At 57.3% G+C, this 25,738-nt stretch overlaps 1 protein-coding gene across 2 annotated transcripts; it reads right to left on the bottom strand.

The window, feature by feature from the left end:
* Positions 1 to 1,377: 1,377 nt before the first annotated feature.
* TMEM63B (transmembrane protein 63B) lies at positions 1,378 to 25,676 on the bottom strand. Of its 2 annotated transcripts, XM_019830647.3 has the most exons (24): positions 25,554 to 25,676; positions 18,781 to 18,963; positions 18,414 to 18,493; positions 18,109 to 18,150; positions 17,041 to 17,131; positions 15,575 to 15,612; positions 14,510 to 14,652; positions 14,346 to 14,397; positions 13,779 to 13,887; positions 13,056 to 13,126; positions 10,092 to 10,172; positions 9,496 to 9,619; positions 8,512 to 8,645; positions 8,232 to 8,369; positions 7,954 to 8,107; positions 6,941 to 7,047; positions 6,586 to 6,672; positions 6,317 to 6,382; positions 4,853 to 5,015; positions 4,183 to 4,288; positions 3,040 to 3,207; positions 2,692 to 2,807; positions 2,456 to 2,536; positions 1,378 to 2,184 (listed from the first exon to the last, which is right to left on the bottom strand). In XM_019830647.3, the coding sequence occupies exons 2-24, from the start codon at positions 18,937 to 18,939 to the stop codon at positions 1,993 to 1,995; spliced, it is 2,502 nt and encodes an 833-aa protein (XP_019686206.1). In that variant the 5' UTR covers positions 18,940 to 18,963; positions 25,554 to 25,676; the 3' UTR covers positions 1,378 to 1,992. The 2 variants fall into 2 exon arrangements, with proteins under 2 accessions (XP_019686206.1, XP_019686207.1); XM_019830648.3 differs by lacking the exon at positions 18,109 to 18,150.
* Positions 25,677 to 25,738: the final 62 nt, after the last annotated feature.

The following is a 25,738-nucleotide window of genomic DNA, read 5'->3' as shown; positions in this document are numbered from 1 at the left end:
GTGACTTCGGCTCAGGTCACGATCTCATGGTTTGTGAGCTTGAGCCCCATGCTGGGCTCTGTGCTGACAACACAGAGCCTGGAGCCTGCTTCGAGTTCTGTGTCTCCTGCTCTCTCTGCCCCTCCCCTGCTCACGCCCTGTCTCCCTCTCTTTCAAAAATAAACATTAAAAGGGGCGCCTGGGTGGCTCGGTCGGTTAAGCGTCCGACTTCGGCTCAGGTCATGGTCTTGCGGTGTGTGAGTTCGAGGCCCACGTCGGGCTCTGTGCTGTCAGCTCAGAGCCTGGAGCCTGCTTCAGATTGTGTCTCCTCTCTCTGCCCCTCCCTCACTTGGGCTCTGTCTGTCTCTGTCTCTCAAAAATAAATAAATGTAAAAAGAAAAATAAACATTAAAAAAAAAAAGTGAATTACAGTTGGGTCTGGGGATGTGGGAGATTTGACTGGGCAGGAGACTTGTCGGGCAGGGCCTCAGGCACTCCTGAGGGGGAAGGGAGAGACGGGCTGGGGGCCTGGCTCAGAGATTCTCAGAAGGGCTTTCCAAGATTCCTCTCAGGCCGGTAACCTTGGACAAACCCCGCAGCCTCCCTGAGCCTCCACAAGAAGAGGGAAAATGACACCTGTGTTGCAAGTGCTATTAATGATCACAGAATTAATTCTAGTTGACGTTTATTGGGTGTTTCCTATGGGCTAGGCGCTGGGCCAAGTGGGCATCTGGCCTATATTGCCTCACGTAATCCTCCTCGCAGTGAACCCATGCCTGACCCCTGGAGTGAGCTCTCTGGGGAGTAAATGCTTTAAAACAGGTAACATAGTCACTCGGCAGGATTCCAGGCACATCACTGCTCGGTATGTTATGGCAACAATGACAACAAATGATAATGGCATTATTTGCGGGACTACTGTGTCCCCATTTTCTGGCCTCTCTCACCCTCCAGAGCCACCTGCTGAGCCCCTTTCTAGAAGCAGCCCTCTGGGGATCTTCCTCCTCCAGGAAGTCTTCAAGAAGACAGTGGGGAACCTGTGGTTTTGCATGGCCTTTCTCCCTGAATCTCCATCCCATCTGTGTGGCTCCTGGGGATTGTGTGGGTTTGTGTCCCTGTCCCTCAGACTGAGTGGTCCTACAGCTTCCTCCGAGCAGGGGGTGAAGACAGAGCTGAGAGCTAGTAGATGCCAGAGCAGGGTGGCGGTGTGAACTCAGCAGGCTCCGCCTGCCTGAGACTCCCCTGCAGTCTCCTAGGCCCATCCTCTCCTCTCCCTGGGGAAACTGAGGTCCCGCACAGGAAGTCTCTTGCCCGGGGTCCAAACATCTTCCAGATACAGGAGGGTAGTTGGTCCCTAGCCCACATGTCCGGGGCGGCAGCACAAATCAGACACGTGCCTCAGAGCTTTTCTTTTTGTTTTTATTTTAAAGGAAAAAAAAAAAAAACAGTGCAAAAACCCATTTTCCAGTGTCAGCCATACCCACCCCCCACCCCTAGGTCACCTCCCTGGCTGGGGGCCTGACTCTTCCTCCCACTCAGCAGCCCCTCCCCTCTCATGCAACCCACAGGGGCTGGAGGCTCCATTTCCCTGGAGTGCCAGGTCCCAGGGGGCCTTGGGGGGAGGAAAGAACTGGGGGGGGGGTGGCCCCTGATATGCCTGCCCCCCCCCCCCAGGTCTCCAGCCATGGCACCAGGTACCCCTCTTGGCTCTCAATAACCCTTCCTGACCATACTACTAGCCTGGGGGGCACTGATCTGGGGGAACCCTGTCCGCACCCCTCTTTGCCCCGGGTCCGGCTCGGGGCTCTCCTCACTGAGGTTGGGGGGGTTCCCTCCCTCCCTCCATGGTGGGGGGAGAGTGGTGGAATCCCCAGGTTTAAATACCTTAATGAAAGCAGGGGATGGGGGGAGGAAGGGGCTTTAGATCTAATAAATTATTAGCGTTTTTAGTGTCCGTGGGGGGGGGGGGGTCGGGTGGGGGCAGGGCGTGGCCTCCAGGGCCCCTCCCTCCCCTTACTGGTGAATCTCATTCTCTATGAGGCTGTCCTCATAAGACGGGAAGTCTGTGTCCGTGAGGCCATCAGGTGGCATCAGCAGCTCCTCATCTTGGGACGAGGACAATGGGGGCTCATCCCCTGAGCTTCCAGGACCCCCGTCCCCTTCCCCGTCCACCTCTGAGTCCTGCAGCACCTGAGCGATGTATTTCTGAAGGGGGAGAGGAGTAGAGGGTGAGGGTGGACAGCTGCTCCTGGTGGCGAGGGGTTGACTGGGGGAATCTCAGGGTCTCCAGGAAGCGGGACAGTGATCTTCCCCCCCAGGGAGAGGTGGGCAGACCCCTCAGTGAAGCCAGATCTTTCCCTGCCTCTGGGGTCTGGAATGGGCTTCACTTTCTGAAGGACCAATGGAACCCCCAACTTTGGATTGAGCCTCAGTCAGAGGCTCCTCCCCACCTTTGGCCATGAATCGGGGCACTCACCGCAGATTTGGGGACAGCGGCAGCAGTGGGGGGCCGTCCATTGCTTCTGGAGTCCACAGTATCTGTCTCCGTGTGCTCAATCTTGAGGGGTCCAGAATGAGTCAGGGAGTGGGGAGATGTCCTTGGCTCTCGGCCACAATCATGACCCTGCACCCTCTTGGCACCCCTGCCCTCAGCTCCCACCCATCCCCTTGAGCTTCTGCCCTTAGCCATCCCCTGCCCCCCGGGCCCCACACCTTGTAGTTGTGGGCACTGAGGTATTTGAAGTGTCCGAAGCAGACGTGGCAGAGACAGATGACGATGGTGATGACCAGGACCACGAATGTGAACATGGACGTGGGGGCTAGGAACCCTGGTGGGGGGGGGGGGGTAGAGGATGGGGCTGCTACCTTTCCTCTGGGCAGCCCCCCACCTTTGCTACCTTCTGAATGCAACCCCACATTCCCATGTGCTGTGGCTTCTCCCAGGTTCCTTGCCTGTGGCCCTTGGCCATCATGGACCCTCCCGTGGCTTGCTCTGCCTTGACTCTGAATGGGGGTCCCCCTCCCCCAGCTCCCTGAGGCATGTGGGGGGGTGGCCCTCACCCGTGCGCATGGTGGAGAAGAAGAGCAGCCAGAAGAGGCAGAGGATGGGTGCGGCCACCACCTGATTCACGGCCCCTGAGTGGATCTTCTTGTCCAGCTTGGCCGGCAGGTAGGCGTAGTAGAGATTGTACCTGTCTACCAGGTGCTTCAGCAGCATGTACATGAGCCCTGGGGGAAGCCACACGGGCCCTGACCTCGGAACCAACGCCACCGGACCTCGGTGTGTCCGTCACAGGTTGTCCCAGTCCTACCGAGATCGCTGAAGGGCTGGCCTCCCTCCTCCTGCCCCAGCCCCAAGCCCATCGCAGGATCACAGACTGTCCGCTTCCTCGGCTTCCCTGCTTTGTTCTGCTGCCCCTCGCTAAAAACCCTACTATTAGAAGTCCATTCATTTGGGTCAATGAGCTTCCTCTTGAAACCCTTCTCGGTTTTTTTCTACCCTGTCCCTAAACAGATGGGTATAAATTAGATGGTAAGTTCTGTTTTCCTGGAGGCTGAGGGAATGGGAGCTTTCAAATGAGGACAAGGGGGTTATTTTGGAGCCTTCAATAACCAGGGAGGGTGGTTAAGGGGTTAGGATGTTACCGGGGAAAGGAGAGGTCACTAGTAGGGCAACAGGTGAAGAGAAACTTTGCTAAATTTCAGAAGGAAGAGGGACTTGTCCAAGGCGCACAGTTCAGCTACAGTGGGTCTCTGTGAGTGGCAAGAGTCCAACCCCACCCTGGAATCCAAAGGTCTTTCCTGGGCTTATGGGACTGTGTCCACGTGTACCCGCGGATGCTGTGTAGGAGTGACAGTGTGTGTGTGTGTGTGTGCACATGTGAATACCTCTGTGGGTATGTGATGTGTGTCCGAGCATGTCAGTTGAGTGAAGGCACTTGGTGTGGATGAGTATGGTCATGTTGGGTGGCTTTGCCCAGGGGCTCAGCACACCAGCTGGAGCCAACCTGAGCTGAGATGGTTTTCCCCCTCCTCCCCCCAGGCCCGGCCCCAGACTGAGGCAGGGACCGGGCGGGAGGCCCGAGGGGCCGGCCTCCCAGCCGGGGCCCTGTCCACTCAGGGCGGCCTGCCTTACTGGAGTGAAGCGGGTGAGGTCCTGGGTCCCCCCGAGCAGGGCCCAGGTCCCGGCGCGGCGGTGCCTACCGAAGGGCACGATGATGGGGCAGGTGATACTGTAGGTCATGACCACCGTGAAGACGCACATCATCCAGGCGTAGGCTGCGCCAAACTGGAACTCGTAGGCCTGATGCTGGGGGGGAGATGGGCAGGAGGGTGGCTCAGGGAAGGGAGGGACAGACTAGAAGGGCACAGGGCAGGTGGGAGGGGGCAGGGGGCCAGGAACGAAGCTGTGGGGAAAAGGAACCCAATATCCAGGGTGGGGCAGGGCAAAGCAGATGGAAAGAGGGGCTGTGGCTGAGTCAGGGTGGGTACAGTGACAGGGCATGGGGGGGGGGGGCTTTGAGAAATCAGGGGCTGGCAGGTTGGTAGGTCTGGGAATGGGATGCCCAGAGACCTCGTGTGGGGTGAGGGCACAGGGATCCTAGGTCTAGGGACCCGGACCTCCCCCAACTCCCATGGGAACACTAGACTGTCAGAACTGGCAGGTGCCTTCGGGGTTCTCTATGTTGATCCATCGTCGCACATATGGGTAAACTGAGGCTCCAGAAAGGCAAGGGAAAGCCCAAGGCCTCGGAACTGGGTCCTGCAACTTCGGGCACCCCTGTGTCCCCACACCCTAGCTGAACTGTCACTGTTTCTGGTTGGGCCCACCAGGGGGCGCTGTGCGGGCCACTGCGGCCCCAGGCGGCCATACCCGCTTCACGTTGCGCCTTTCCGCGGCAGAGCGCGCCAGGCAGAGCCGGATCATGTACATGAGCAGGCCTGGGATGCGCAGCAGGTCCATGGCGTTGCCGATAAAGGCTGAGGCAATGACGTAGTTCACGAAGAAGGCGCCGTTGTCGGGCAGGAACACGCACCTGCAGGCACCAAGTGCTCCAGCACTGCACCCTTGGGAGACCCGGCGGCGGCCTGCCCACTGCCAGCCTGAGAGCACACCACACCTTCGCCCCCAACGCGCCTTCCTCCATGTGGACACCCCAGGTCAGCTCTCAAGCACCTGTGCCCCCGCTTCCCCCCAGAGTGTGAACCCCAGGGGCAGATGCCAGAGTATCAACAGACACCTCCAACACCCTCAGTGCGAGTGGATGCAACCTGGGAGTGTGAGCTCAGCAGTGCGCCTAGAACTTGTGCGCTATAAAGACCCATGGAGAGTGCTCCATAGCCCTGAGGCCACCGGAGTTCAGGGTATGACTGTCCGAGGTCTCCAGACAACCCCCATGAGATCCTAAAAGACCCCCAAGGGCGTGAGCCCTAGGAATACCCAGAAATTACCCCTTAGCTCTTAAATTAAGCCATGGTTATTACCCCCAGAGCGTGAGCCTCAGCCACCTCCAGAACACAAGCTCCAGAGACCCTTCGTCAAAGATCTTCAGTGGGGGAGCCCAAGAACTTTTATCAGTGCCTGTGACACCCCAAGTGTGAGCCCAAGATGATCACAGATGGCCTAGAGCAAGACCCCTGGAGCTTGTGTCCACATATACAGCCATGGCACATGGACCCTCACCCCCACCCCCACCCCCACCCCCAAACAGCTTCATAGGGCTTTCCAGAAAAGGTGTTCCATAAAGAATTTCGCAGTCACACCTCTGGATAAGAGCCTGAAACTTCAGAGGTGTTCCCAGAACCTGTGCCCCATAAACATCCCAAAGTATGAGCCCCAGAGTTCCCTGTAAATACTCCAGAGTTGGGAGCCCAAGAGCCTTCCATAAATACTCAGAAGTGTGGGCTCCAGAGCCCTTCAGGGATACACCCAAATCACTCCCAAAGTATGGCCAAGATCCTACTACAAGACACCTTTCCAAACCTCCTGAGTGAAACTCGCCTCCCACAGTCAGTCCTAGAATACAAGCTCTAGAGACGGTCAGAGAAATGCCCCAGTGTGGGTCCTAAAGCCCCAAATACGCTTTGAAGGTGACCTCTAGAGGGGTTCCCGGAGAATGAGCCCCAACACAGACCCCAGGGATATCTCCCACGTCTACACCTGAGACACTGTGTGCAAGCTTTAGGATGACCCTGCCACACCCTGTAAGCCCCCTCCTCTTCCCTGCAGCGGGGGGTGGGAAGCTTCGAGGCACCCTCCCATGGGGAAAGGTAGTGTGTCCCAGGCATACCCACCCCCGCCCTCCGGTCTCTTTCCCTGGGGGCCCAGGTCACTCACTCAAACCGAATAGCTGCCTCAGCCAAGAATTTCTTGTCAAAGAGCCAGCGGAAGAAGAGGTCCAGGCTGGAGAGGAGGAGTGGAGAGGTGTGGTGGGAGGCTGGAATGGCCCAGAACACCAGGGGAGGAGTCTAGTCCGTGAGCCTCTGGGGATGCCCCCCCAGACCTGGGTCCCCCCGCTCTGTGAGGGAGGTAGGAGCCTGAACCGTTCCCCTGGCCCACCCTGCAACACCCCCACGCCATCTCCCATCCCATCGTCTGCGACCTACCTGCTCAGTCCCAGTGAGGGCAGGAGCAGCACCATGAAGATGAGGAAGGTGTAGCATTTGTGCATGGTGGTCCTGTTCTCCCCGGAGCTGGGGCAGGGGGCACGGGGGCAGAGGTCAGGAGAACCAGCCCCCCACGCCTGCTCCCCTAGCCAGGATGGTATCACAGGAGGCCCCACTGGGATGGGGGCCGCCCAGGGTGAGGATGCCGGCCGGCATCCCTTCCCCAGCAGCTCTGGGGCCGCCTGGGGCGGGGCGGCTGAAGGGGAAAGGGCTGCCTGGGGGGCGGCGGGGTGGGGGTGGGGGGACGGGTGCACACCTAGGAGGGCCAGAGTGCAGTGAGGGTGAAGGGTCTCACCGTGTCCAGTGAGCTTCGAAGAAGGCCGAGTAGTAGACAATGGTGGGGAGCAGGGCCGAGAAGCACCACAGCAGCAGGGTGGGGAAGAACTGAGTGATGATGGGGTTCTGCAGTGGGGCACGGGGCTGCGTTTCAGGCAGGGGCAGCGGCCCCGGTCCGGCTTGCTTTGCTTATCGGCCCCCTCCCCCACTGAGCCCCAGGCCCCGCAGCTCTCAGGGCCCCATGACAGACGTCCAGAACCTGTGGGGGCCAGGATCTTATGAATAGCATCAGTAGTTAGCACTTGCTGAGTACCTACTAAGTACCCAGCATTGATCACATGCTTTACGTGTATTGATCCTCACAATATTACCCCATTTTACAGATGAGGAAACTAAGGCAAAAAGAGATTCAGTAGGTTACCCGGCTAGTGAGGAGTGAAGGGGGGTGGAATCTGAACCCAGAAAAACCGGGTCTTATGTCTTTTGCTCTTATCAGTCAGTAATTTTTTAAACTATCTTCCTTTGGACTTTGAGACTCCCAAGGAGGTATGCCGTGTGCGTGGCAGGCGAGGTGAGGGGAGAGCTGGTGGAAGTGACCGTCACTCTATTGCCATCTGAGCAGCCTTGCTTTTCCACACTGGGCTTCACGTAAGAGTCTTTTTGATAAAGGCACCAGAATCTGAGTTTGGAAGCCAGTGATGTAGTCTGAACCCCCATTCGTTTGTCGGAGAGACTGGGGGATGAGAAGGGACTGGCCCTGGGCTCTCTCTCTTCCCCGGTGTCTCTCTAGATGTGTGCAGACCCAAGGGTGGTCTCTGCTAGGAGAAGGTGGCAGGGAGCCCCAGGGAAGTTCACAGAGGGCTTTACAGCCCGTGGTCGTGTGGGAGTGCTTGGTGCGGCTGGGCTAGAAAAGCAGGAGAGGAGCCAGACTGGGCAGGAGGGTGTTCTGGATTCCCCCCGAAGAGGGATTCGAGGCCCGGCATCTGTGTCTCCTGACACAGCATAGAGGGGTGGGGCGGGGCAGGGCCTCACATTGAGGTACTCCACGGGCTTGGTGACGTTGAACTTGTCCATGGTGGTGATGATGATGGCCGGGGTGGTGAGGAAGAAGAGGAGGATGAAGAGGACGACATTGATGACCAGGCAGCGCAGCCACCAGATGAAGCCTCGGATGGACAGGTGCTCCCTGGGAAGGCAGGGGAGAGGGTCATCCTGGGGACCGCATGCTGATGGTTCCCGGTGACACCTCCCCTCTACCCACTGGAGCCAGCAGGCCCCACGGAACGTGCCCCTGCCACCCCAGCGCTCACCAGTAGATGTTCTGGGGGTCGGGGGCGTACGACACGGTCCAGTTGGAGATGTGCAGGGACTCGCTGCAGGACGAGGAGCGCGGCTCCCCGCGGCAGGTGCAGCCCTGGCACTTACACACGTTGAAGTCCTTCAGGATGCTGGGGGACGGGCACCGGTTACCAGGGCGCCAGCCGCTGGGGACCCCACTGCCGACAGCTGGCCGTGAGCGTGGGGACCCGGGAGCCCCGGCTGGTCGGTGGGGGGCAAGGACTGGGCTGGGCAGGCAGGGCAGGGGCTCACATGGCGGTGATGGTCTCATTGTGGAAGGTGACAAAGGCCATGCCAAGAGGCTTCTCGTTCACCTTCTCCTTCTCCCGCTTGTAGTCCTCTTTCAGCTTCTGCTCCAGCTTCGTGTAGTACTCGATGGCCTCCACCTGCCGCGGGGGGGGCGGGGGGGGGGGGCAGGTGAGGCGAAGGTTCTGGTCAGAGAGCCGGGCTGGTCCCCACCATGCTCAGCGGCGCTGCCCCAGGGCTTACTATGGGCCAGGTACTGCTTTAGGCTATGTGTTAACTCGTAATCCTCATAAGCCTGAGGTAGATACAATTAGCCCCATCCTACAGATGAGGAAACTGAGGCACAGAGCAGTCAGAAAACTCGCCTAAAGCCACAGAGCTAGTAAATACACCACAGCACTGTCCTCTTGGCTGACCTCTTCTGACTTGGGCCCTGAAAACTTGGTCACTGGAGGGATGGGTACAAACCCAGTAGTGGAACTGGAGCTTCAAGGACTGTAGGAACAGGTGGGGACCTACTGAGGGAGGGTTACGCCCTGCTCCCCATCCTGGCACCCTACCTCCAGCCCCCGGGCCGCATGGCCTTGCCTCCTCAGGGAGTCTGTTTACCATTGGTGTTTTTTATTTATTTTTGTGGGGGGGGGGGGGACAAAGGATCTGAAGCAGGCTCTGCATTGATAGCAGTGAGCCTGATGTGGGGCTTGAACTCAAGAACCGAACCGTGAGACCATAACCTGAGCCTAAGTCAGACCCTTAACTGACTGAGCCACCCAGGCGTCCCTTACCTTTGGCTGTTTATGTTTAAGACCCATTTGTGTGTGTGTGTGTGTGTGTGTGTGTGTGTGTGTGTGTGTGTGTGTGTGTTCGTTCCCGGGGTCGTGGGACATGCACCTGGAATGTGCCCATCTCTACTGTGATCTGTCTTCCCAAGATCTGTCCAACCCCTCCCCGTATCCAGCAGGAGCTTTGGGGGCCTGATACACCTCATACCTGCTCACAGCCTCGCACCACGCAGCAGCAGAGGTGGCCACAGGGCTTGGGGTTGATCATGGTGGGGACATTCTCCTTGCTCTGGAGGTTTGTGAAGTAGAGCTTTCCCCGCTCGGCCTTCTTCCTGTGGGATCCAGGGGTCCAGTCACCCACCACCCAGCTGGGGCCAGGAATGGCTGGGAGGGTGAGTAGGGAGCCCAGCTGAGGGGCCACCTAAGTCCACTCCCTGAGGACAGGGGCGATCTTACTCTTGGATCTGCTTAGAATGTATGGTTCAGGTATGGCCCCATTCCAGGGTCTTCCCGCCCATCCCTTGAGGGCCAGAAATTCTCCCTATAGTCTCGCCTAAAGTTTCTTACTGTAGCTGGAGAAGGGGATGTCCTTGGACGGGGTGGGGATGGTGGGCTCCTTTCTTCTTGCAACAACCCTAACCTCCAGGCTTTGCTCTTTCCAGAGCTGGATTGACAGGCAACCCAGGGGTTGAATTAAAATCAAATGCCCTGGGAAACACCTGGATGGGGAGCCAGGTTCCCCTGTGGCAGCTGAGATGCCCTCTATAATGGGCAGGGGCCCCCACGTGTCATCCCCCCCATTACCTCTCTGCATCGAGGAACATGAGGCGAGCCACATTGTAACACGGGCGGGCTTCAAGAACCGTGCAGTTGGGATAGGCCTCCCTGAAATACAGTCCGCCATCATCTTCTGCGGCGACCCTGCCCACCTGCCCCCGACTTGCAGCCGCGACCGTGAAGACATACACCCCCAATTCAAGCTCCCTCTTTCTGGTCTACAAAAATGGGAGCTCCGTAAGAATGAAACTTGGAAATTCCTCCCTGTGTTTAACTGAGCAGCAGCGGGGAGCCTTGAGGCACGGGGACCCTGAGCACACCCCGATGATGACCGTGGATGTGAGCGCACCCCCGCATGGCGCTAGGGGAGGCCACGGCCGTGGTCTGACTCTTGTTCAGAGCTCTGACCTCTCAGTTGAGAGAAACGGTTTCTACTCAGGTTGTTCTCTCAACCCTGTTTCCAGAATACTTGGTTACAGTCCAACACTTAGCCTTGCCTTACGGTCCGACTGATCCCAACCAACCCACGGCCCGGTCTGCAGACCCAAGACTGACCTTTTAACCCTGACCCGAGATTGACCCTCACCTTGCCCTGAAACCGAGCAGAGAGAGACTGTATGTGACTCTCGGTGCTGGCACCTGGCAGGACTCGACGGGTGCCTGCGGCTCCTTCTCACTTCTCATCGCACACTGCTCCCTGCTCCCCAATCTAGACTGAGCCCCGTCTTTAAAAAATTTTTTTAAATGAAGAACCACCAAGCGTTAACAGATGCACAATATCTAGTTCCCAAAAGCACGAGAATTTGCAAACTTAAATCTGGGATGCGGTCCTTGAAATGCACTACAGACTTTTCCCCCCACACGGTGTTACTCTAACCATTTCAGGGCTCCTCTTTGGAAGGGCCTGGAACCCTGTGGCAGGCTGAGCCCTCATTCTCACCCGACTAATCTCTAACCCCTTAATCCCTGCCATGCAGGCTCTCTGATATTACACACGGGATATTCCCTAATTCTGCTGGGTCAGTCCTCTAATTCAGACAGACCCCAGACCTGGATCACAAGCCCTACTCATCACCATGTGCTCGGGCCTGGGCCAGCAGCTTAGACATACTAGGTACTCAATAAACATGCGCTGAACGAATGGATCCATGAGATGGCTGTTCCCTGATGCTCACCTCCTTGACCCCCCAAACTCCAATTAGGACCACAGTCTCCCCCCTACCCTGCTTAGAGGCTGACCACTAAATTTTAATCACAGTCTGCTTCCTAAACAAAATCGTAGATTGACTCCTGAAACAGCCTGAACCACGAGCTCCCCACGGACACCCATCAGGCCTGGTTCTCCTTTGTCTCCCTGGCAGGAAGCACACAGTAGGTGTACGATGAGTGTGTGCTGAATGGATGTTTGGTTAGCGGGGTTCACTTCCTCACTGTGTGCAGGGCCCTGTCAGCATGCGCCCCGCCGCTCCCCCCACCCCCCCCCCCCCTGGAAACAGCAGCCCTTCCTGACTCCCTCACTCTGTTCCTCTCCCTGCTTTGGCTTTCCCCCTGGCACCCACCCCTACTCGACACAATGTCTGTTACTAGTTCATTTGTTTATTACCTGTCTCGCCCACCAGAATGCCAGCGGACAAGGGCAGGGGCTTTCTTTCTTCGTTTACTGCTGTAACCCTAGGTCCCCCTCCAGGGCGGGTGGCCGGCAGGTGCTCAAGAAGGATTTGTCATTAAAGGACTAACCAGTACAAGCTGACAAGTGATCCCAACAGGACAGTGATATTAAGATGCCACCTAATTCTGAGCACACACTGTCCTTAATCCTGACTCGGACTGCCCCCTAATGCCGATCACAGCTGGGAATCCAGACAGGATCCCAAGTCGCTCTCGTACTGACCGAGGATGATCTAATTTTGACCGCTGTTCTCGAACTTCTGTGTGGGCAGGGCCTGTTTCTAATTTATTTATGCTTGGAGTACAGAAAGTGATAATAAATGCATGTTGAATGAATGATTATCCGTCCGCTGATGCTGATCACAAACCACTCATTTGCCTGCAACAAAGGGGTCTGCAGTCTAACCTCGGCCAGATGCTGACTCCCAGTCCTGTTCTGATCCAGAACAACAACTGGCTTCTGATCCAGGCCAACTGGCTGTGGATACAGACCTCACTAAGTCCCGATCCTGAGCAGAGACTGAGCCCTGATCCAAACTGCCAATGTCCCTTATCAGGACCCCACTGGCCAACTCCTAATTCTGGCCACAGACTGGCCTCAGACCAATCTCTGATCAGACCCTGGACCAGCTCCTGACGCTGACCTCCACCATGTGAACCTCCTGAGAGCTCAATGATCTTTCATTCGTTTCTATGGTCCCGAGGCTTGATATCATGAGAAAGTCTGTTGAGCACACAGATGAATGTATGACAGGATCCTTAATCCCGGATGCGGACCATTCCGGCTGCCTGGAGCTCTTAGAGGTGTATATTCCCCTTCCCCTCTGAGACACAACTCCAGAGCTGAAAAGAGCCTGAGAACACATGCAGCTCAGGCCCCCCGGCCTCCCTGAGGATCCACCGAAAGCCAAGAGCTCCCTGCCAGTCTGCACACAAACCCCAGAATGTCACGTACGGTTTTGAAGCCACACACCTTGAAGGGCCCTCGGATCCCAGGCCAACAACCCATGACCCAGTTCAAGCTGAGAGGGGAGGTGGAGTGGGGGGGGGGGGGTGGTGAGAGAGAGGAGGGAGGGGATGTGACATACACTTCCTTCTCTCACTTTACAAGTATTTCTTATATTTCCCCTGCTGTTGGGGGCGGGGGTGGCTATCACCCAGCCCTGGTGCTAGAATGCCCTGGGGTCACGTAATCCTTCAGTGGTCTAGTCTCCACCCCGCTGCAGCCCAGACCTCAGCTGGAGGGTGTGAGAAGTCTGAGGGGCTGAAAGACGGAAGAAGGGCCCACAGGACCTGGGGTTGGGGGTAGGAGTGGCCACTCACTCAAAATGCTTCTTGATCTTTTCTGACTCTGCATATTTGGAGATTCCATTGATGAAGAGAGTCCGCTTCACCTGGGGTGAGAGGGGAGTGCATGTACCTTCCAGAGGAGGCTCGAGAATGCCAGGCGGGCGTGGGGAATGGTGAGCAGAGAGGAGCAGCTGGGTGGGAGGAGGCCTTAGGGATAAACCAGGTTCCAGGGAAAGCAGGGGAGTGCATCTAATTGAAATCAGGCAGGAGCTTAATGGAAGAGCCATTTGGTCTCTCACTCCTGAGGGGTCATCCAGGGCGAGGGAGGGGGTACTGCTCTCTGACCCTCAGGCCACAAGGCCCGGGCACCCCGTGGCTGCTGTGGGGTGGGCATTCAGTACTGGGCTGGTAGATGGATGCGGAGAGGGAGGGAGCATCCCAAGCATGGCATCACCACTGCTGTTTCCCCAGGGCCAGGCACAGCACGGGTGATTTCCACGCCTCCTATCACCTACCCACCCCACCCCCCCACCCCCCATCTTAGGAAGGTTCTGCTGTTGTCTCATTTTATAGATCAGGAAGTGAGGCTTGGGGAGGTAACTTAACTTGCAGCATAGGGGCTCTTGAGTTGCTGAGCCCGGAATGAAACCCAGGCGGCCTCACCCTGGCACTGACACCCCTTAGGGCTGAGGGGAAAGAGGCCCAGAGGGAAGGGAAGAGGCTGGGGGCGGGGCAGGCCGGCTGGGCTCTACTCACTAGGTCGTCCTCCTTGTAGCGCATCTTAGAGGTGTGTCTACGCATGCTGTAGACGGTGAGCAGCAGGTACAGGAAGGCGAAGGAGGTGTGCAGCCATAGCAGGTTGTTCCTGGGTGGGGCAGAGGGGTACATGGAGCCACTGGGGCCAGGAACCCACTCAGGCGGCCCCCAGCCTCCCGGTGTGAATTCAGCCCTGGTTCAAGGCCCTTCTACTGCCGGTGGTCTTCTGGCACTGGCCCCCTCACAGGGCAGGCCCCATACTTCACACCGTCCGGGTCCCAAGATTATTCCACTGCAGTTGAAATGTCCCCAAGAGGTCATCTCTCCCTGCCCTGTGCACTAGCTACACTGTCCCCTAACTACCCCCTGCCATCTTTCCCTGGCCTGAGGTCACACAGCAGCTTCTTTATCTGGTCATCTCTGGGGACTCCCAGCAGACATCCACCGACTCTGTCTCCAATCCAAGTCCCCAGGGCCCCACATCCACCTCTCCCCACAGTGCTCCCCCTCGCACCCCTCCTCATTACAGCTGGACTCTGACCTCACTGACTGGCTTCCCAATCTTACCCTGATTTCAGGTTGGCAATGGTGGTTCTCCCGAAGCTGTAGGCATTGTTCTCTGGGGGTGGGAGGGGGCAGGAAGAGGGAGAGGATGATGCTGGGGTCAGGACGCGTGCCCTCCTGCCCCCTCTCCTCCCTTCCCCACCCCACCCATCCCAGCCTTCACTGACCCAGCAGGTCCCCTGAGAAGTTGACAGGCAGCACGATGCCCACAGAGAGGACGCCCACGACGACCAGCAGCCCGATGATGTGCCGCTGGAAGGACAGGTAGTGCACAGCATCGCCCCCACATTTGTCCCGGATCTCATCATCCCTGCAGGCCCGGGGCAGCAGAGGAATCAGGTGAGGGCCGGGTGGCAGAGGGGCCACAGCTTGCCTGCCCTGCCCGCCCCCAAGTCCACCCTAGCCCCTGCCAGTCTGGCAGCAGTATGGGGGTGGGCTGGGGTCTTTGGGCCCCCTATTATTGGGAGGGGGGATGAGAAAGGGAGAGGGAAGGGGAGGGAGGAAAGGAAGGATGCAGGGAGGGAAAGGAGAAGAGGAGGGGAACAGAGGGGAAAGGGGAAGATTGCAGAGAGGCAGAAAGGGTAAGAAAGGGCCGGGAGTAGAGGGGGTGAGGAAAGGGAGGGTGGGTTGATGGAAGAGGTTGGAGCAGGAGGGAAGACGGAGGCTGGGGACAGAGCAGCGCCTTATGGGTGCTGGAGAAACACATTATGTGGTGCACCTGGGGAGGGGCCCTGGGGGCCGGGGCGTGGGCAGTGGTGGTGCTGACCTGTCTGGGCCTCCTGCCTCTCTCAGCGCTCACTGCCTGCCTGCCGCACTCTGGCTCGATCTCCTGACTTCTGCCTGCTGGACACTGGCTCCTGCCTGTTGCTGGCTGGCTGCTCCCAGCCTGCCTGCTGCCCCCCGCCCCGCTGGCTACACGGAGGCTCTGAGGTGGAGGGGCTCTGGCCTCTGCCCTCACAGGGTGGCAGGGGTGTGGAGAGCTGAGGGCAGAGCGGGCCCACCAGGCAGGGGGGCATGCAGGAGACCGCGGGGTAGAGTGAGGCCAGCTCAGGGGACAGCAGAGGCCAGGACCCCAGGGCTTGGCCTCCTGGAGGAGGGAGGAGGGTGCTGGGCTGGCTAGGAGCACTAAGGCCCTCAAAGCTGCTGGCTTCTGGATTTTGTAGGGAGGTAACAGGTTCTGAAGTTTTTCTTTGTTTCCCTCTTTCCTTAGAGCCTGAAGACTGTTCACTTACTTTATCCTGAAGATGGCTGTCAGCCAGGAACAGAAACCCTGGAGTGGGGGGGACAGAGGGCTATCAGCTGGAGCCCCCCACCACCCCACCACCCCCAGCCTCCCTTCCCCCTCAAATCCCACCTGCCCCATTCTCATAATCACCTCCAGGCTGGGCTCACCTTGGAACAACTTCCACAACCCCCCAAAGAAAGCAGCTCATCCCAGAGGGGGAGAGGGAAGGTGCCAGCCCTCAAAGGAGAAAGGGACTAAGGCCAAACTGAGTTATCTGTGGATGCTCATGTCCAGAGCTACATATCCCCGCCAAGAGTCAACGGGGCAGCGCAACCAAAGGAAGGCCTGCAGCTGTGTGGGTCAGCGTAGGGAGGAGTGGGATTCAGGGTTCTAGGAGAGACAGTGGGGACTCCAGACCCAGACAAGAAGAGTTTGCAACATGGCTCTGCCTACAGCAGGGGAGCAGGCCAGGCTTCCCGAGTTCCTGCCACCTTTCTCCCAATACAGCCCAGAGGGACCAACCCCCGGGTCCCTGTGAGCTTCAATCTCCCACCCTCAAGCCCCCAGGCCTACCTGCAGCAGAGACCCCACTGAGAGCAGGGTCGGGATACAGGGGGGAGGGCTGGGCAGAGAGAACCCTCCCTCACCTTCCTACCAGTGGAAGGTCCAGGCTTAACACAGGATCGGGGACAGAGGTGCTTCCAGTTAAGATGCAGGACTGTGCTGCCTGCTGCCAACATCACCTGAGTCTGGGGACCATGTGGACACCTCTGGCGGGCAAGGGTGATAGCTTTGCTTTGCCACTTACCGGTGTGAGTCCAGCTCAGGAAGCTGACAGGCTTCTTCTACTATGGCTGCTACAGGAGCTGTTGCCCCCAGGCCACCCAGCCCAAGCCGGACTGCCCAGGGCCAGCCTAGGGCCTAAAGATTAGAGTTCTGACTAGGACCCACACCCTGGCAGAACGACAGGGGCCAGGCAGGTAATGTTGGAGTACTGGGTCTGGCGTGCATGAGGGTCCGGGGACTGCTGTGAATCACCTTATCTGTAAGGACCTCTGCCACTCAGCCCCAACCCACAACTGGCCCCATCTAGACAAGGGCCACCAGCCTGCAATCTCTGAGCAACGCAATGAATTCCTGCTTTTGCTCCAGAGGGCAGAAAGGCCCGTTATTACTTCTAAAACCCTAAGGAAGAAGGGGTCCTTGGGATTAACAGGTGGAGACGGGCGCGGGGCTCTACGTGGTGCAAAGTGTGGGATTCACAATGTTAGGTCTGTGCTGATTTGGAGGCTGGCGTGGAGTACAGAGCGAGTCTGGGTGGCCATCCTGTGGCTCTTAGACGAGCACTGCCCTTGCTGAGGAGAAGGCCACATTCCAGGTCCTTGACTCTGTATCACTGGAGGCTAGAGGCTGCTAAGCCCCCTGCCCGGGAGAAGGAGCGGGTGGCTAACAAGTCTGGGGGAGGGCACTCACATTGTCTCTTTGGTCAAAGTCGACGGAGCTGGAGACAGACGTGAGACGCTCATACCGGTCATGACTGTCCCCGTGCATAGCTGAGGCCACACTGGGGGTGGGGAGGTGAGAGATCAGAGAGCCTGGTGAGTCTGAGCTCCTGGGGAGCGGGACTGAAGTGGGGGGCTCCCCCTCCAGAGCTCCAGGGGCTAGACAAAGCACAGAAAGCGCAGAGGCTGAAGCGGGGACGAACGCCTGCCTTCTCCCTGCCTCCCTTAATTGCACCTCCTTCCTTCAGGGCACCTGGACGGCACACCAGTGCAGGGCAGTGAGTGAAGGGAGAAGGGTGTCTTCATCTTACTCCCTGGAGGCTGGAGCGAGAGTGTGAGAAGGCCCTGCATTTCTGGGGCTGACCAGCAGGGGACAGGATGGGGGGGTGACAGAGCCAGTACTATGCACAGGGCAATGGGGAGCTGAAGGTAAGGATGGAACTAGGAGAGCCCCAGAAGGGCTGGAGGGATCAGGGGCTGGGGGATGCCTCCCAGGTGGGACCCTACCCTCCCTCTTCCCTGACCCCAGCAGCTGCTGCAACTCCAACGCCAGTCCTATAGACAGAGACAATGATGTGACACAAAAGCCCAGACTCGGGGCTCCGTGGGAGGCCCCCCTCCCAGGCCTCCAGAAGGGGTGAGCAGGGAACCCTGAAATATGAAGAACTAGTTGTTAGGGGATGGCAAGCCCCTGGGGACACCCAATCTTGTCTCTGGGACCAACAGGTGAGCGTCCTCTAAGTTTCCAGGAGGACAGCCCCTCCAGCCTGGCCACCGGCCACCATGGAGAGAGCCAGGCACATGGGGAGGGGCTTTTCCCAGGCAGAAAGCCAGAGGGAGAGATGGGGGAGCGAGGCAGAGACAAGTTGGGAGTCCCCTGCTCTGCAAAGCACACCGCCTGCGTTAGTCCGAAACATGAGCCTGCAGAGGAGAAAACTGCAAAGAGAAACCAGTAACGAGGCAGGAAGAGAAAAGAAGCATGAGAGAAGAAAAGAGAAAGCTGGTTTAGTGGGGATGAGGGGGCAGGTGCCCCACATACTATTCCTGTTCCACTCGCTCCCTCTCCTGCCGCCGCCGAAGCCTGGGGACAGAGAACAGACAGGGTTAACAGGGGAGGGGGGGGGAGGGTCCCAGGGGACTGACAAAGGACACAGATCCAACTGTAGGCCTTCATGTCCCCCATGGCTGTTCTGGGACTGGTCCCTCTTCATCCCCCTGACAAAGGGGGACGAGAGAGGGCTGGCTCTTTCCTATCCCCGAGGAGTGATGGGTGTGTGTTGAGTGAGTGACAGTGAGTGTGCATGTGTATGTGTGCAGGGGTGAGGGAGAGTCCCCAAGCCTTACCTGTCTGCATCTGTCACCAAGGCCAGCCGCCCATAGTCCCAAGCCACCTTCCGGAGAATAGAGAACAAAAACAGCAGTGCCTGTGGGCAGAGGGAATGGTTGGCAGGTAGAGAGACCGTCCACCCACGGGACTAGCCTGGAGGGCAGGGGCAGAGGGGCTGGGATCTGGCCTTAGAAAGGGCTGACCCTGGCTTGGGTGAATGGTCAGAGGCTAGGCTTGGGCTGCGTGATACGGATCCCTCCCATAGTTAAGCCTGGGGAGTCAGGGTCAGGTGGAAGAGTGGTTAGAGCTGCAGGTGTTAGCTAGCTAGGTACAGGGTGTGGATGCCAGGCATGGGGGGTGGGGGGGGCATGTGTGGGCACTCACAAGGAAGCACATGAAGTCAAGAGCCAGCACGGTGGGGACACCCCCAAAGGGCAGGCCCTGCAGGACGGTGCTGCGGATTCGGGCACTGTAGCAGTAGTCCTTGGGGTTGCTGTTGTTGAGGGCCGTGGTGCCCAGGGTGGCCAGAAGGAAGGGCAGCATGGCTGCTACTGCCGCATGGTCCTCCTGAGCAGAGAGCACCATGGTCAGCTGGGCTCATCCCCTGTCCCCCTCATGGCTCCCAGCATGAGCACGGGGAGAGGGAGTGAGGGCAGATCACCAGCTGCCTGGGTGGGGGGGAAAGCACTGGCTTCCAGAGATAAGGGCCTGGGGAGGGGAGGGTTGAGTCACATGGATTTACCTTCATTGGCTCTGAGGCCGAGACCCCACCCAGGGTCTGGGGAACTTGGCCCAGATCTGCACTGGGGAGACTGGTTTTTCTAAGTTGGAAGTTGTGAGTCTCTGCTGCCTACCTCCCACCACCTCCATACACACACACAAACACTCTCCAAACACACACACACACACACACACACACACACACACACACACTTTCATGCTTGCTTTCTCTTTCTCCCTCTCTCTCCCTCTCTCTCTGTCTCAGGCAGAGACATGAGGGAAGACGGGGAGAGGTCTTAGGTCTGAGGGTTCAAGGCTAAAAGGTGGGGTGAGGAGGCCAGGGGAAGATGAGTCAGGAACCAGCTACCTCATCCTGATCTTCTCTTTCTACCTCTATTAGAAAAATGGCATGATTTCATCTGCTTAGAGATTTCGGCACTGTTAATCACTTTCTCGATATAACTGGCTTCAAAACAAAGGAAAAAAAGGGGGGTGCCTGGGTGGCTCAGTCGGTTGAGCGTCCAGCTTTGGCTCAGGTCATGCATGATCTTACAGTCTGAGTTCGAGCCCGTGTCGGGCTCTGTGCTGACAGCTGGGAGCCTGGAGCCTGCTTCGGATTCTGTATCTCCCTCTCTCTCTGCCCCTCCCCTGCTCATGTTCTCTCTCTGTCCCCAAAATAAATAAAAACATTAAAAAAAAAAACAACAAAGAAAAAAAAGATGTTCAGCTTCAGAGCTGGCTCTCTGTCCTCAGAGTAGGGACCTGAGGATGGGGTCAGAGTGGGAAGTCAGTTAAAAAGTTAGGACTTCTGGGTTTGTGTTATCTGCCTGGTCCCAGTCACTCCTGCTTACCCTCATTCCTTTTTCCCTGCCTTGGAAGCAGCTCCTCCCCTCCAGCTTCCTCACCTCTCCAACGATCTCAGCACAGGGGTCACCTGAGTGGTGTGAGAACTACAACTCCCAGAGTGCCCTGTTCCTGCCTCCGGAGTAGGGCAGGCTGGGAATGCTGTGCCCTCCAGCGAGCTTTTCCATTGGCAAAGGAAGAGAGAGTGGGCAGGGGCCTCTTAGCCTGCCCAAGTCCCCGGCAGCCAGGGTACTGCCCTCCAGCCCGGTTCCCCGCCACTGCCCACTGCCGGGCTGCCCGGCCCTCTTTGGGCTGGGTGGGTGGGGCGGGGAGGAGGAGGAGGGAAGGGGTAGCCAGTCCGGATACCTGGGTTCTGGGAGTGTCTGGGGACGGAACCTAGCAGGGCTCTGGGGAGGCTCCTACGGTGGAGAAGTGTGGCCGAGGCACGCTGCTCCACCCCGTCCTACTGGGGGCCCCTGGGGGCCCCTTCTGCTGACAACACTGAAACTCTGCCTGGGGTGGGGGTGGGGGTCCCCAGGGAAGAGAGGAAACCAGACAAAGAGAGAGAACAACAAACCGAGAATCAGTGACTGTAACTCTGGCAGCAGGCATCCCCTAGCCCCTTGGGGGGACTCAGAGGGTTTCTCCTGCCCACTGATCCCTGGTTTTCCCCTTCCTGACACTTCAATTGCAGGGGAAGAGGCACCAGCTCTCAAGTGGAGGGGGAAGCTGTGGTTGTTTATATGTTTCACTTGGTCCCAGGGAGTCTCTGAAAAGCCTGTATTAAGAAGGCTAAAGTGGTAACTGCCCAGTGTTTATGCCTCCCTCTTCCCTTCCAGCCCAAGTCGCCTTAAAAAAACCCCAAAACCCCATGAATTTAGTAATTACAACAGGCGTCACTTATCTAGTACCCACTGCTTCAAGAATAATACATACACAATTTCGTTTAATCCTCGACAATCCTGAGTTGGATCTTGTTGCCATTTTAAGATGAGGGCACAGGGGCTCAGAGAGGTTAAATAACTTTCCCGAAGTCACACTGCTCATAAAATGATGGAGTTCAAACCTAGGTCAACTTCAGGGCACCATGCTTTTCTGATGTGCCTAGAACAGGACTCCGCACAACACAGAAGTTTCATAAATGCTCATTCTCCAGCTAGAGAATACCAGAGCATTGTGGGAATGTGTATGTTTAGGTGTGCAGACATGTGTTGATGTGTCTGTGTGTGTGTTGGGGGGAGGTAGGAGACTGGTGTTAAGTTGGGGGGGGTGTGCCTAGAAGCTTGGATATATAAACGTGAGGTGTGTAGAACCCTGCGGTACCAGGGTTAAAGTGGAGGTTAAAGGTAGGTATAGGTATTTTGGATCTTGGGTCTGTGATGGTTGGCGGCCCTCTGAATTAGTGGCCCCCGCCCCCCGCTCCAGTATACTCCAGCAATCAAGACAGCCCATTCCTAGTTTTTGCCTGTCTCTCTCCCCAACTCCAAGGCTCCATCAGACCAGAATGCAATGGGTACAAACCCCTGGAGTACCACGCACCTCCCCCCCCCCCCCGAGTCCTGTCCACACTGAAAGAAGGTGGAACGTTCTGCGAGCTTCTGCAGTAAGGGGACCCCATAGGGTGGGTGAAGGTCCAGGTAGATGCTTAGTAACTGAAATTATGGTGTCTACCTGCTGCTTCCCTCTTTACAGTCACAAAGCACTCCCCCCCTCCCCAACAACTGGATTGATCTTACCCCTGACCCCCAAGGAAGGCAAGGTACTTGCTGGATCAGATCACTATCCCCTTTTTACAGGGGAGGAAGCAGGGGCCCAGGGAGAGAGAAGGAGAAGGACTCACATGAGGTCACAGGGCAGGTAAAGGGTGGAGCCAGGGCCAGTGGCTCTTCAGGCTCACTGGGTTCTTTGGTGCTCCTAATTGTGGGGGGCAGGGTTGCGGGGGGGGCTGAACTTCACCTAGGGCAGCTGCTCAAAGCTTTTAGGGAGAGCAGCTGGGAGGGTGGAAGAAACTGAGGCGGAATATTTGGGGGGAGGACTAAGTGAGGGGGCAGTTCATCCCCTGGGCCAGGTGTATCCTGGAATTTCTCTAGTCTGACACTGAGACTTTAGCTGGCAGTATGTAGAAAGTGGAGGAGGATTTTATTTATTTAAATTAAAAAAAATATTTATTTATTTTTGAGAGAGAGACAGAGTGTGAGCAGGGGAGAAGCAGAGAGAGAGGGAGACACAGATCCGAGGCAGGCTCCAGGCCCTGAGCTGGCTGCACAGAGCCCAAGGCGGGGCTCGAACTCATGAACCGTGAGATCTTGACCTGAGCCGAAGTCGGACGCTCAACCGACTGAGCCACCCAGGCGCCCTAAAAATGGCGGAGGATTTTAGTTCTAGCTATCTAAAGGTTGTTATGTTACCATTAAAAAGCGTGTGCATGGTGAGGGTGAGGGAGTTAGAAGGTAAAAGTTTTTTCTTCCAGAGTTACTTGGGAAGATTTCATTTAGGGCTTGGGATCAGGAAGGCTGTGTATTCTGAAGGGAGAGGATGATGATGTAGGCCAGCTCTGCTACTATGTAACCTGGGCCTCAGTCTTCCAAACTGTAGCAAAGAGGTATTAATATCCTTGCTCCACCCCTCCAAGCTTCACAGGGATGGGCAAAAAAAGTATCTGCAGGGGCGCCTGGGTGGCTCAGTCGGTTGTGCATCCGACTTCGGCTCAGGTCATGATCTCACGGTCCGTGAGTTCGAGCCCCGCGTCAGGCTCTGTACTGACAGCTCAGAGCCTGGAGCCTGTTTCAGATTCTGTGTCTCCCTCTCTCTCTGACCCTCCCCTATTCAGGCTGTCTCTCCCTGTCTCAAAAATAAATAAATGTTAAAAAAAAAATTTTTTTTTTAAAAAGTATCTGCAAAAGAGGATAAATAGTAGCAGGTAAAGGGACGTCAGAAGGCTCAGTCCCTTATGCTTCCGACTTCAGTTCAGGTCATGATCTCACCGTTCCGGAGTTGGAGCCGGAGTCGGGCTCTGTGCTGACAGCTCAGAGCCTGGAGCCTGCTTCGGATTCTGTGTTTCCCTCTCTCTCTGCCCCTCCCCCACTCGTGCTCTGTCTCTCTCTCTCTCTCTCAAAAATAAATAAACATTAAAAAATTTAAAAAAAAAGTAGTAGGAAAAGAATGCATTTATCAAATATTGATTTCCCTCTTCTTCTGTGCCAGGCACTGTTCTAAGTGCTTTACACATGTTAGCTCATTTACTAGCCATCACAACCCTGAGAAGACACTGAGGTACAGAGAGGGTGCAGAACTTGCCCGATGTCACACAGTCAGTCTGTCACAGATCCAGATATGGACCCAGGCAGTCCGGCTTAAGTGTGTGGTCTTGACTGCCGCATGCTGCTGCCCTGGTCGGAGGAGAAGATTCCATCAGGGACCTGGTTGGGGGTGGGGGCTGCCAGCTCCAGCTCTGGAAAAATGCCACACCCTATTTCTACCTGTTTGCCCTCCTTCTTGCCTGTGGCTGCCAGACCCTCCCACTCACACCGTGGGATTGTGATTTCAGGCTCTATCTAGGATGAGACAGATCTGGCTACTGACCTGGGCAAATTACTTCACCACCCTGGGCCTCAGTTCCCTCATCAGTAAATGGGAATCATAATTCAGTTGTGTGGTTGTTTTGAGAACTAAACAAGATGACTTATGTAAAGCTCTTAATACAGTTCAAGGCACATGACGGATTCTAAAAATATTAGGTACTGTTATTAATAAAGTGTTGGCATAAAAGGGGTTGGTTTAGTGAAGGAAAACTGGTAAAAATCAAAATAAAGGAAAACAGACTTTAACGTGACAGAGCCCCTCAGTCAGGATGGGCTTCTTGTTTAGGCTAAAGGGTTTATATGGCCTTCAGGACTCTGCTGCTGAGTGGCAGGGAGTGTTCCCAGACTCTTCAAACATATCCAATCCATCTGTAGCAGACCAGAAAGGTGGGAGCCCAGGAGGGTGATGTTATGCCAAGATGGGTCAGAAGTTTAGAGAAGAGAACCCGTTATTGATCAACAATGAGGCAGGGTGCCAGGCTCTTTCCCTGTGTTATCTAGTTGATCCTCATGATAAATCTCGTAAGGAGGTGGTAGTAAATGCACTTTTTAATTAAAACTAAGGTTCAGACAGGTTAAGTAACTTGTCAAGGTCACACAGCTAAAGAATGGCAGATCTGGAATTTGAACTGAGCTCTCCAAGACTCTGTTATAATCGGAGGGAACTTGTAGGATGTCCAAAAGGGGGTTAGCTTCCCTAACTACCTTTAGCTACTCACCACCTGCCTTCTGCCTTGCCACATCCCCACCCACCACCCAACCACAGGCCAAGACTGAGTTGGATGAGCCAACAGCAGGCCCCAGCTTGTGCCACCTGGAGCAAGCCAGGGCCTGGACCCTCTGGTGCCCTGGAGGACAGTCACGCTGCCAGCACAACCAGGGCTGGAAGCCTGGTAGACACTCCCACTCCTCTCCTCTCACGGCCTGGGAAGCAAGACTGGGGGTCCCTACTCAAGAGGGGTTGAGCACAGCCTCATTTTTCCTGGGCAGACCCAGGGAAAGGGTAGAGAGTGGTATTGGGTACAGAAGCCCAGACCCTCCTGCCCCGCAGGGAAGTGGAGTGCTGAGCGGCCAGAGCTCCCCCCAGGGGACCCAGGCAGGTGGCAGCACAGAGCCCCAAGGGCAGCTGGCCCCTCTGACCTCTCCTCTCCACTTCCCAAGCGACCTTCTCTTCTGAGGAGCAAGGCGCCAAATCTTTGGGACTGTCCTCGCTAGACGGTCAAGAAGGCCAGGAGGGACAGACAAAGCGCGCCCCCTCCCCCCAACAGGGCCTTTGCCCCACTCCTTGTTCCGCCTCTGAAGCCTTTCCCCACCGCACCCTCCAACGCAGGCCCGGGCGGCTCATGAATGAACTGCACTGTGCGGGGCGCAAGGAGAGGACACGCTCCCGGGGCCAGTCGCCTCTTCAGCCCGAGACCAGTCCCCAGACGGGCTGGGGGCAGCGGCCGGCCTCCAGCCAGCACCCGCGAACCCTGCCCTTGTCCGAGCCCGAACCCCTGCCCCGGGCAGGCTTGGGGGGGTGGGTGGTTCTCGGCCCCGGGAACAGGAGAAAAGATAAAAGAGACCGAGGACATTGGACTTGGCGACCCTGGAATCCAAAACTCGGGGGCGGGGGCGGCAGGTTCCCCACAGCGGCGGCGAGCTGATGGGGGCGCAGCTGGAACCCTGGAGGGGCATGCGGGGGGGACGCGCACCTGGACCCGGCAGGTGGGAGAAGAGTGGCGCTTGGGGGCCGGGGGCGGGGGTCCCACCCCTCGGGATCTCCCTAGGGGTGGGGACAGACGGCGGTGCACATCTGGACCCGCGGCAGGGGTCAGAGGACTCGCATTTGGCTCAGGATGGTACGAGGTTGGGGGCAGCGCGCGGCACCACTGGGTCCCGCGGGCCCGGGCACCTCTGGGTCCCGCAGGAGGTTGAAGGGAGGGGACACGTAGCTGAGTCTGGGGTTTTCTTTGGGTGGTGGTAGGAGCCTCAAAGAAAAGAGAAGGGGTTGGGGAAGGGTCGCGTACTTACCCCCAGGCGCAGACTCGGCTCCGGCTTGGAGCCCCGGGTTGGGGCGGGGCGGGGCTGGGGGAGGGGGAGGGGGAGTCGCTGGGCGGCTCGAGCTCCGGGCTCCTGCGGCGGCCGCGGCAGTGTCTGGGGGAGGGGGAGCGGGAGGAGGGAGGGGGATGAGGAGGGGGCGGGGCCGCACAGGCCCC

This window comes from Felis catus, chromosome B2 (assembly GCF_018350175.1).
Source record: "Felis catus isolate Fca126 chromosome B2, F.catus_Fca126_mat1.0, whole genome shotgun sequence".
Lineage (NCBI taxonomy): Eukaryota > Metazoa > Chordata > Mammalia > Carnivora > Felidae > Felis > Felis catus.
Note: the sequence above shows the minus strand (reverse complement) of the source record. Positions and strands in the feature narration are given on the sequence as shown.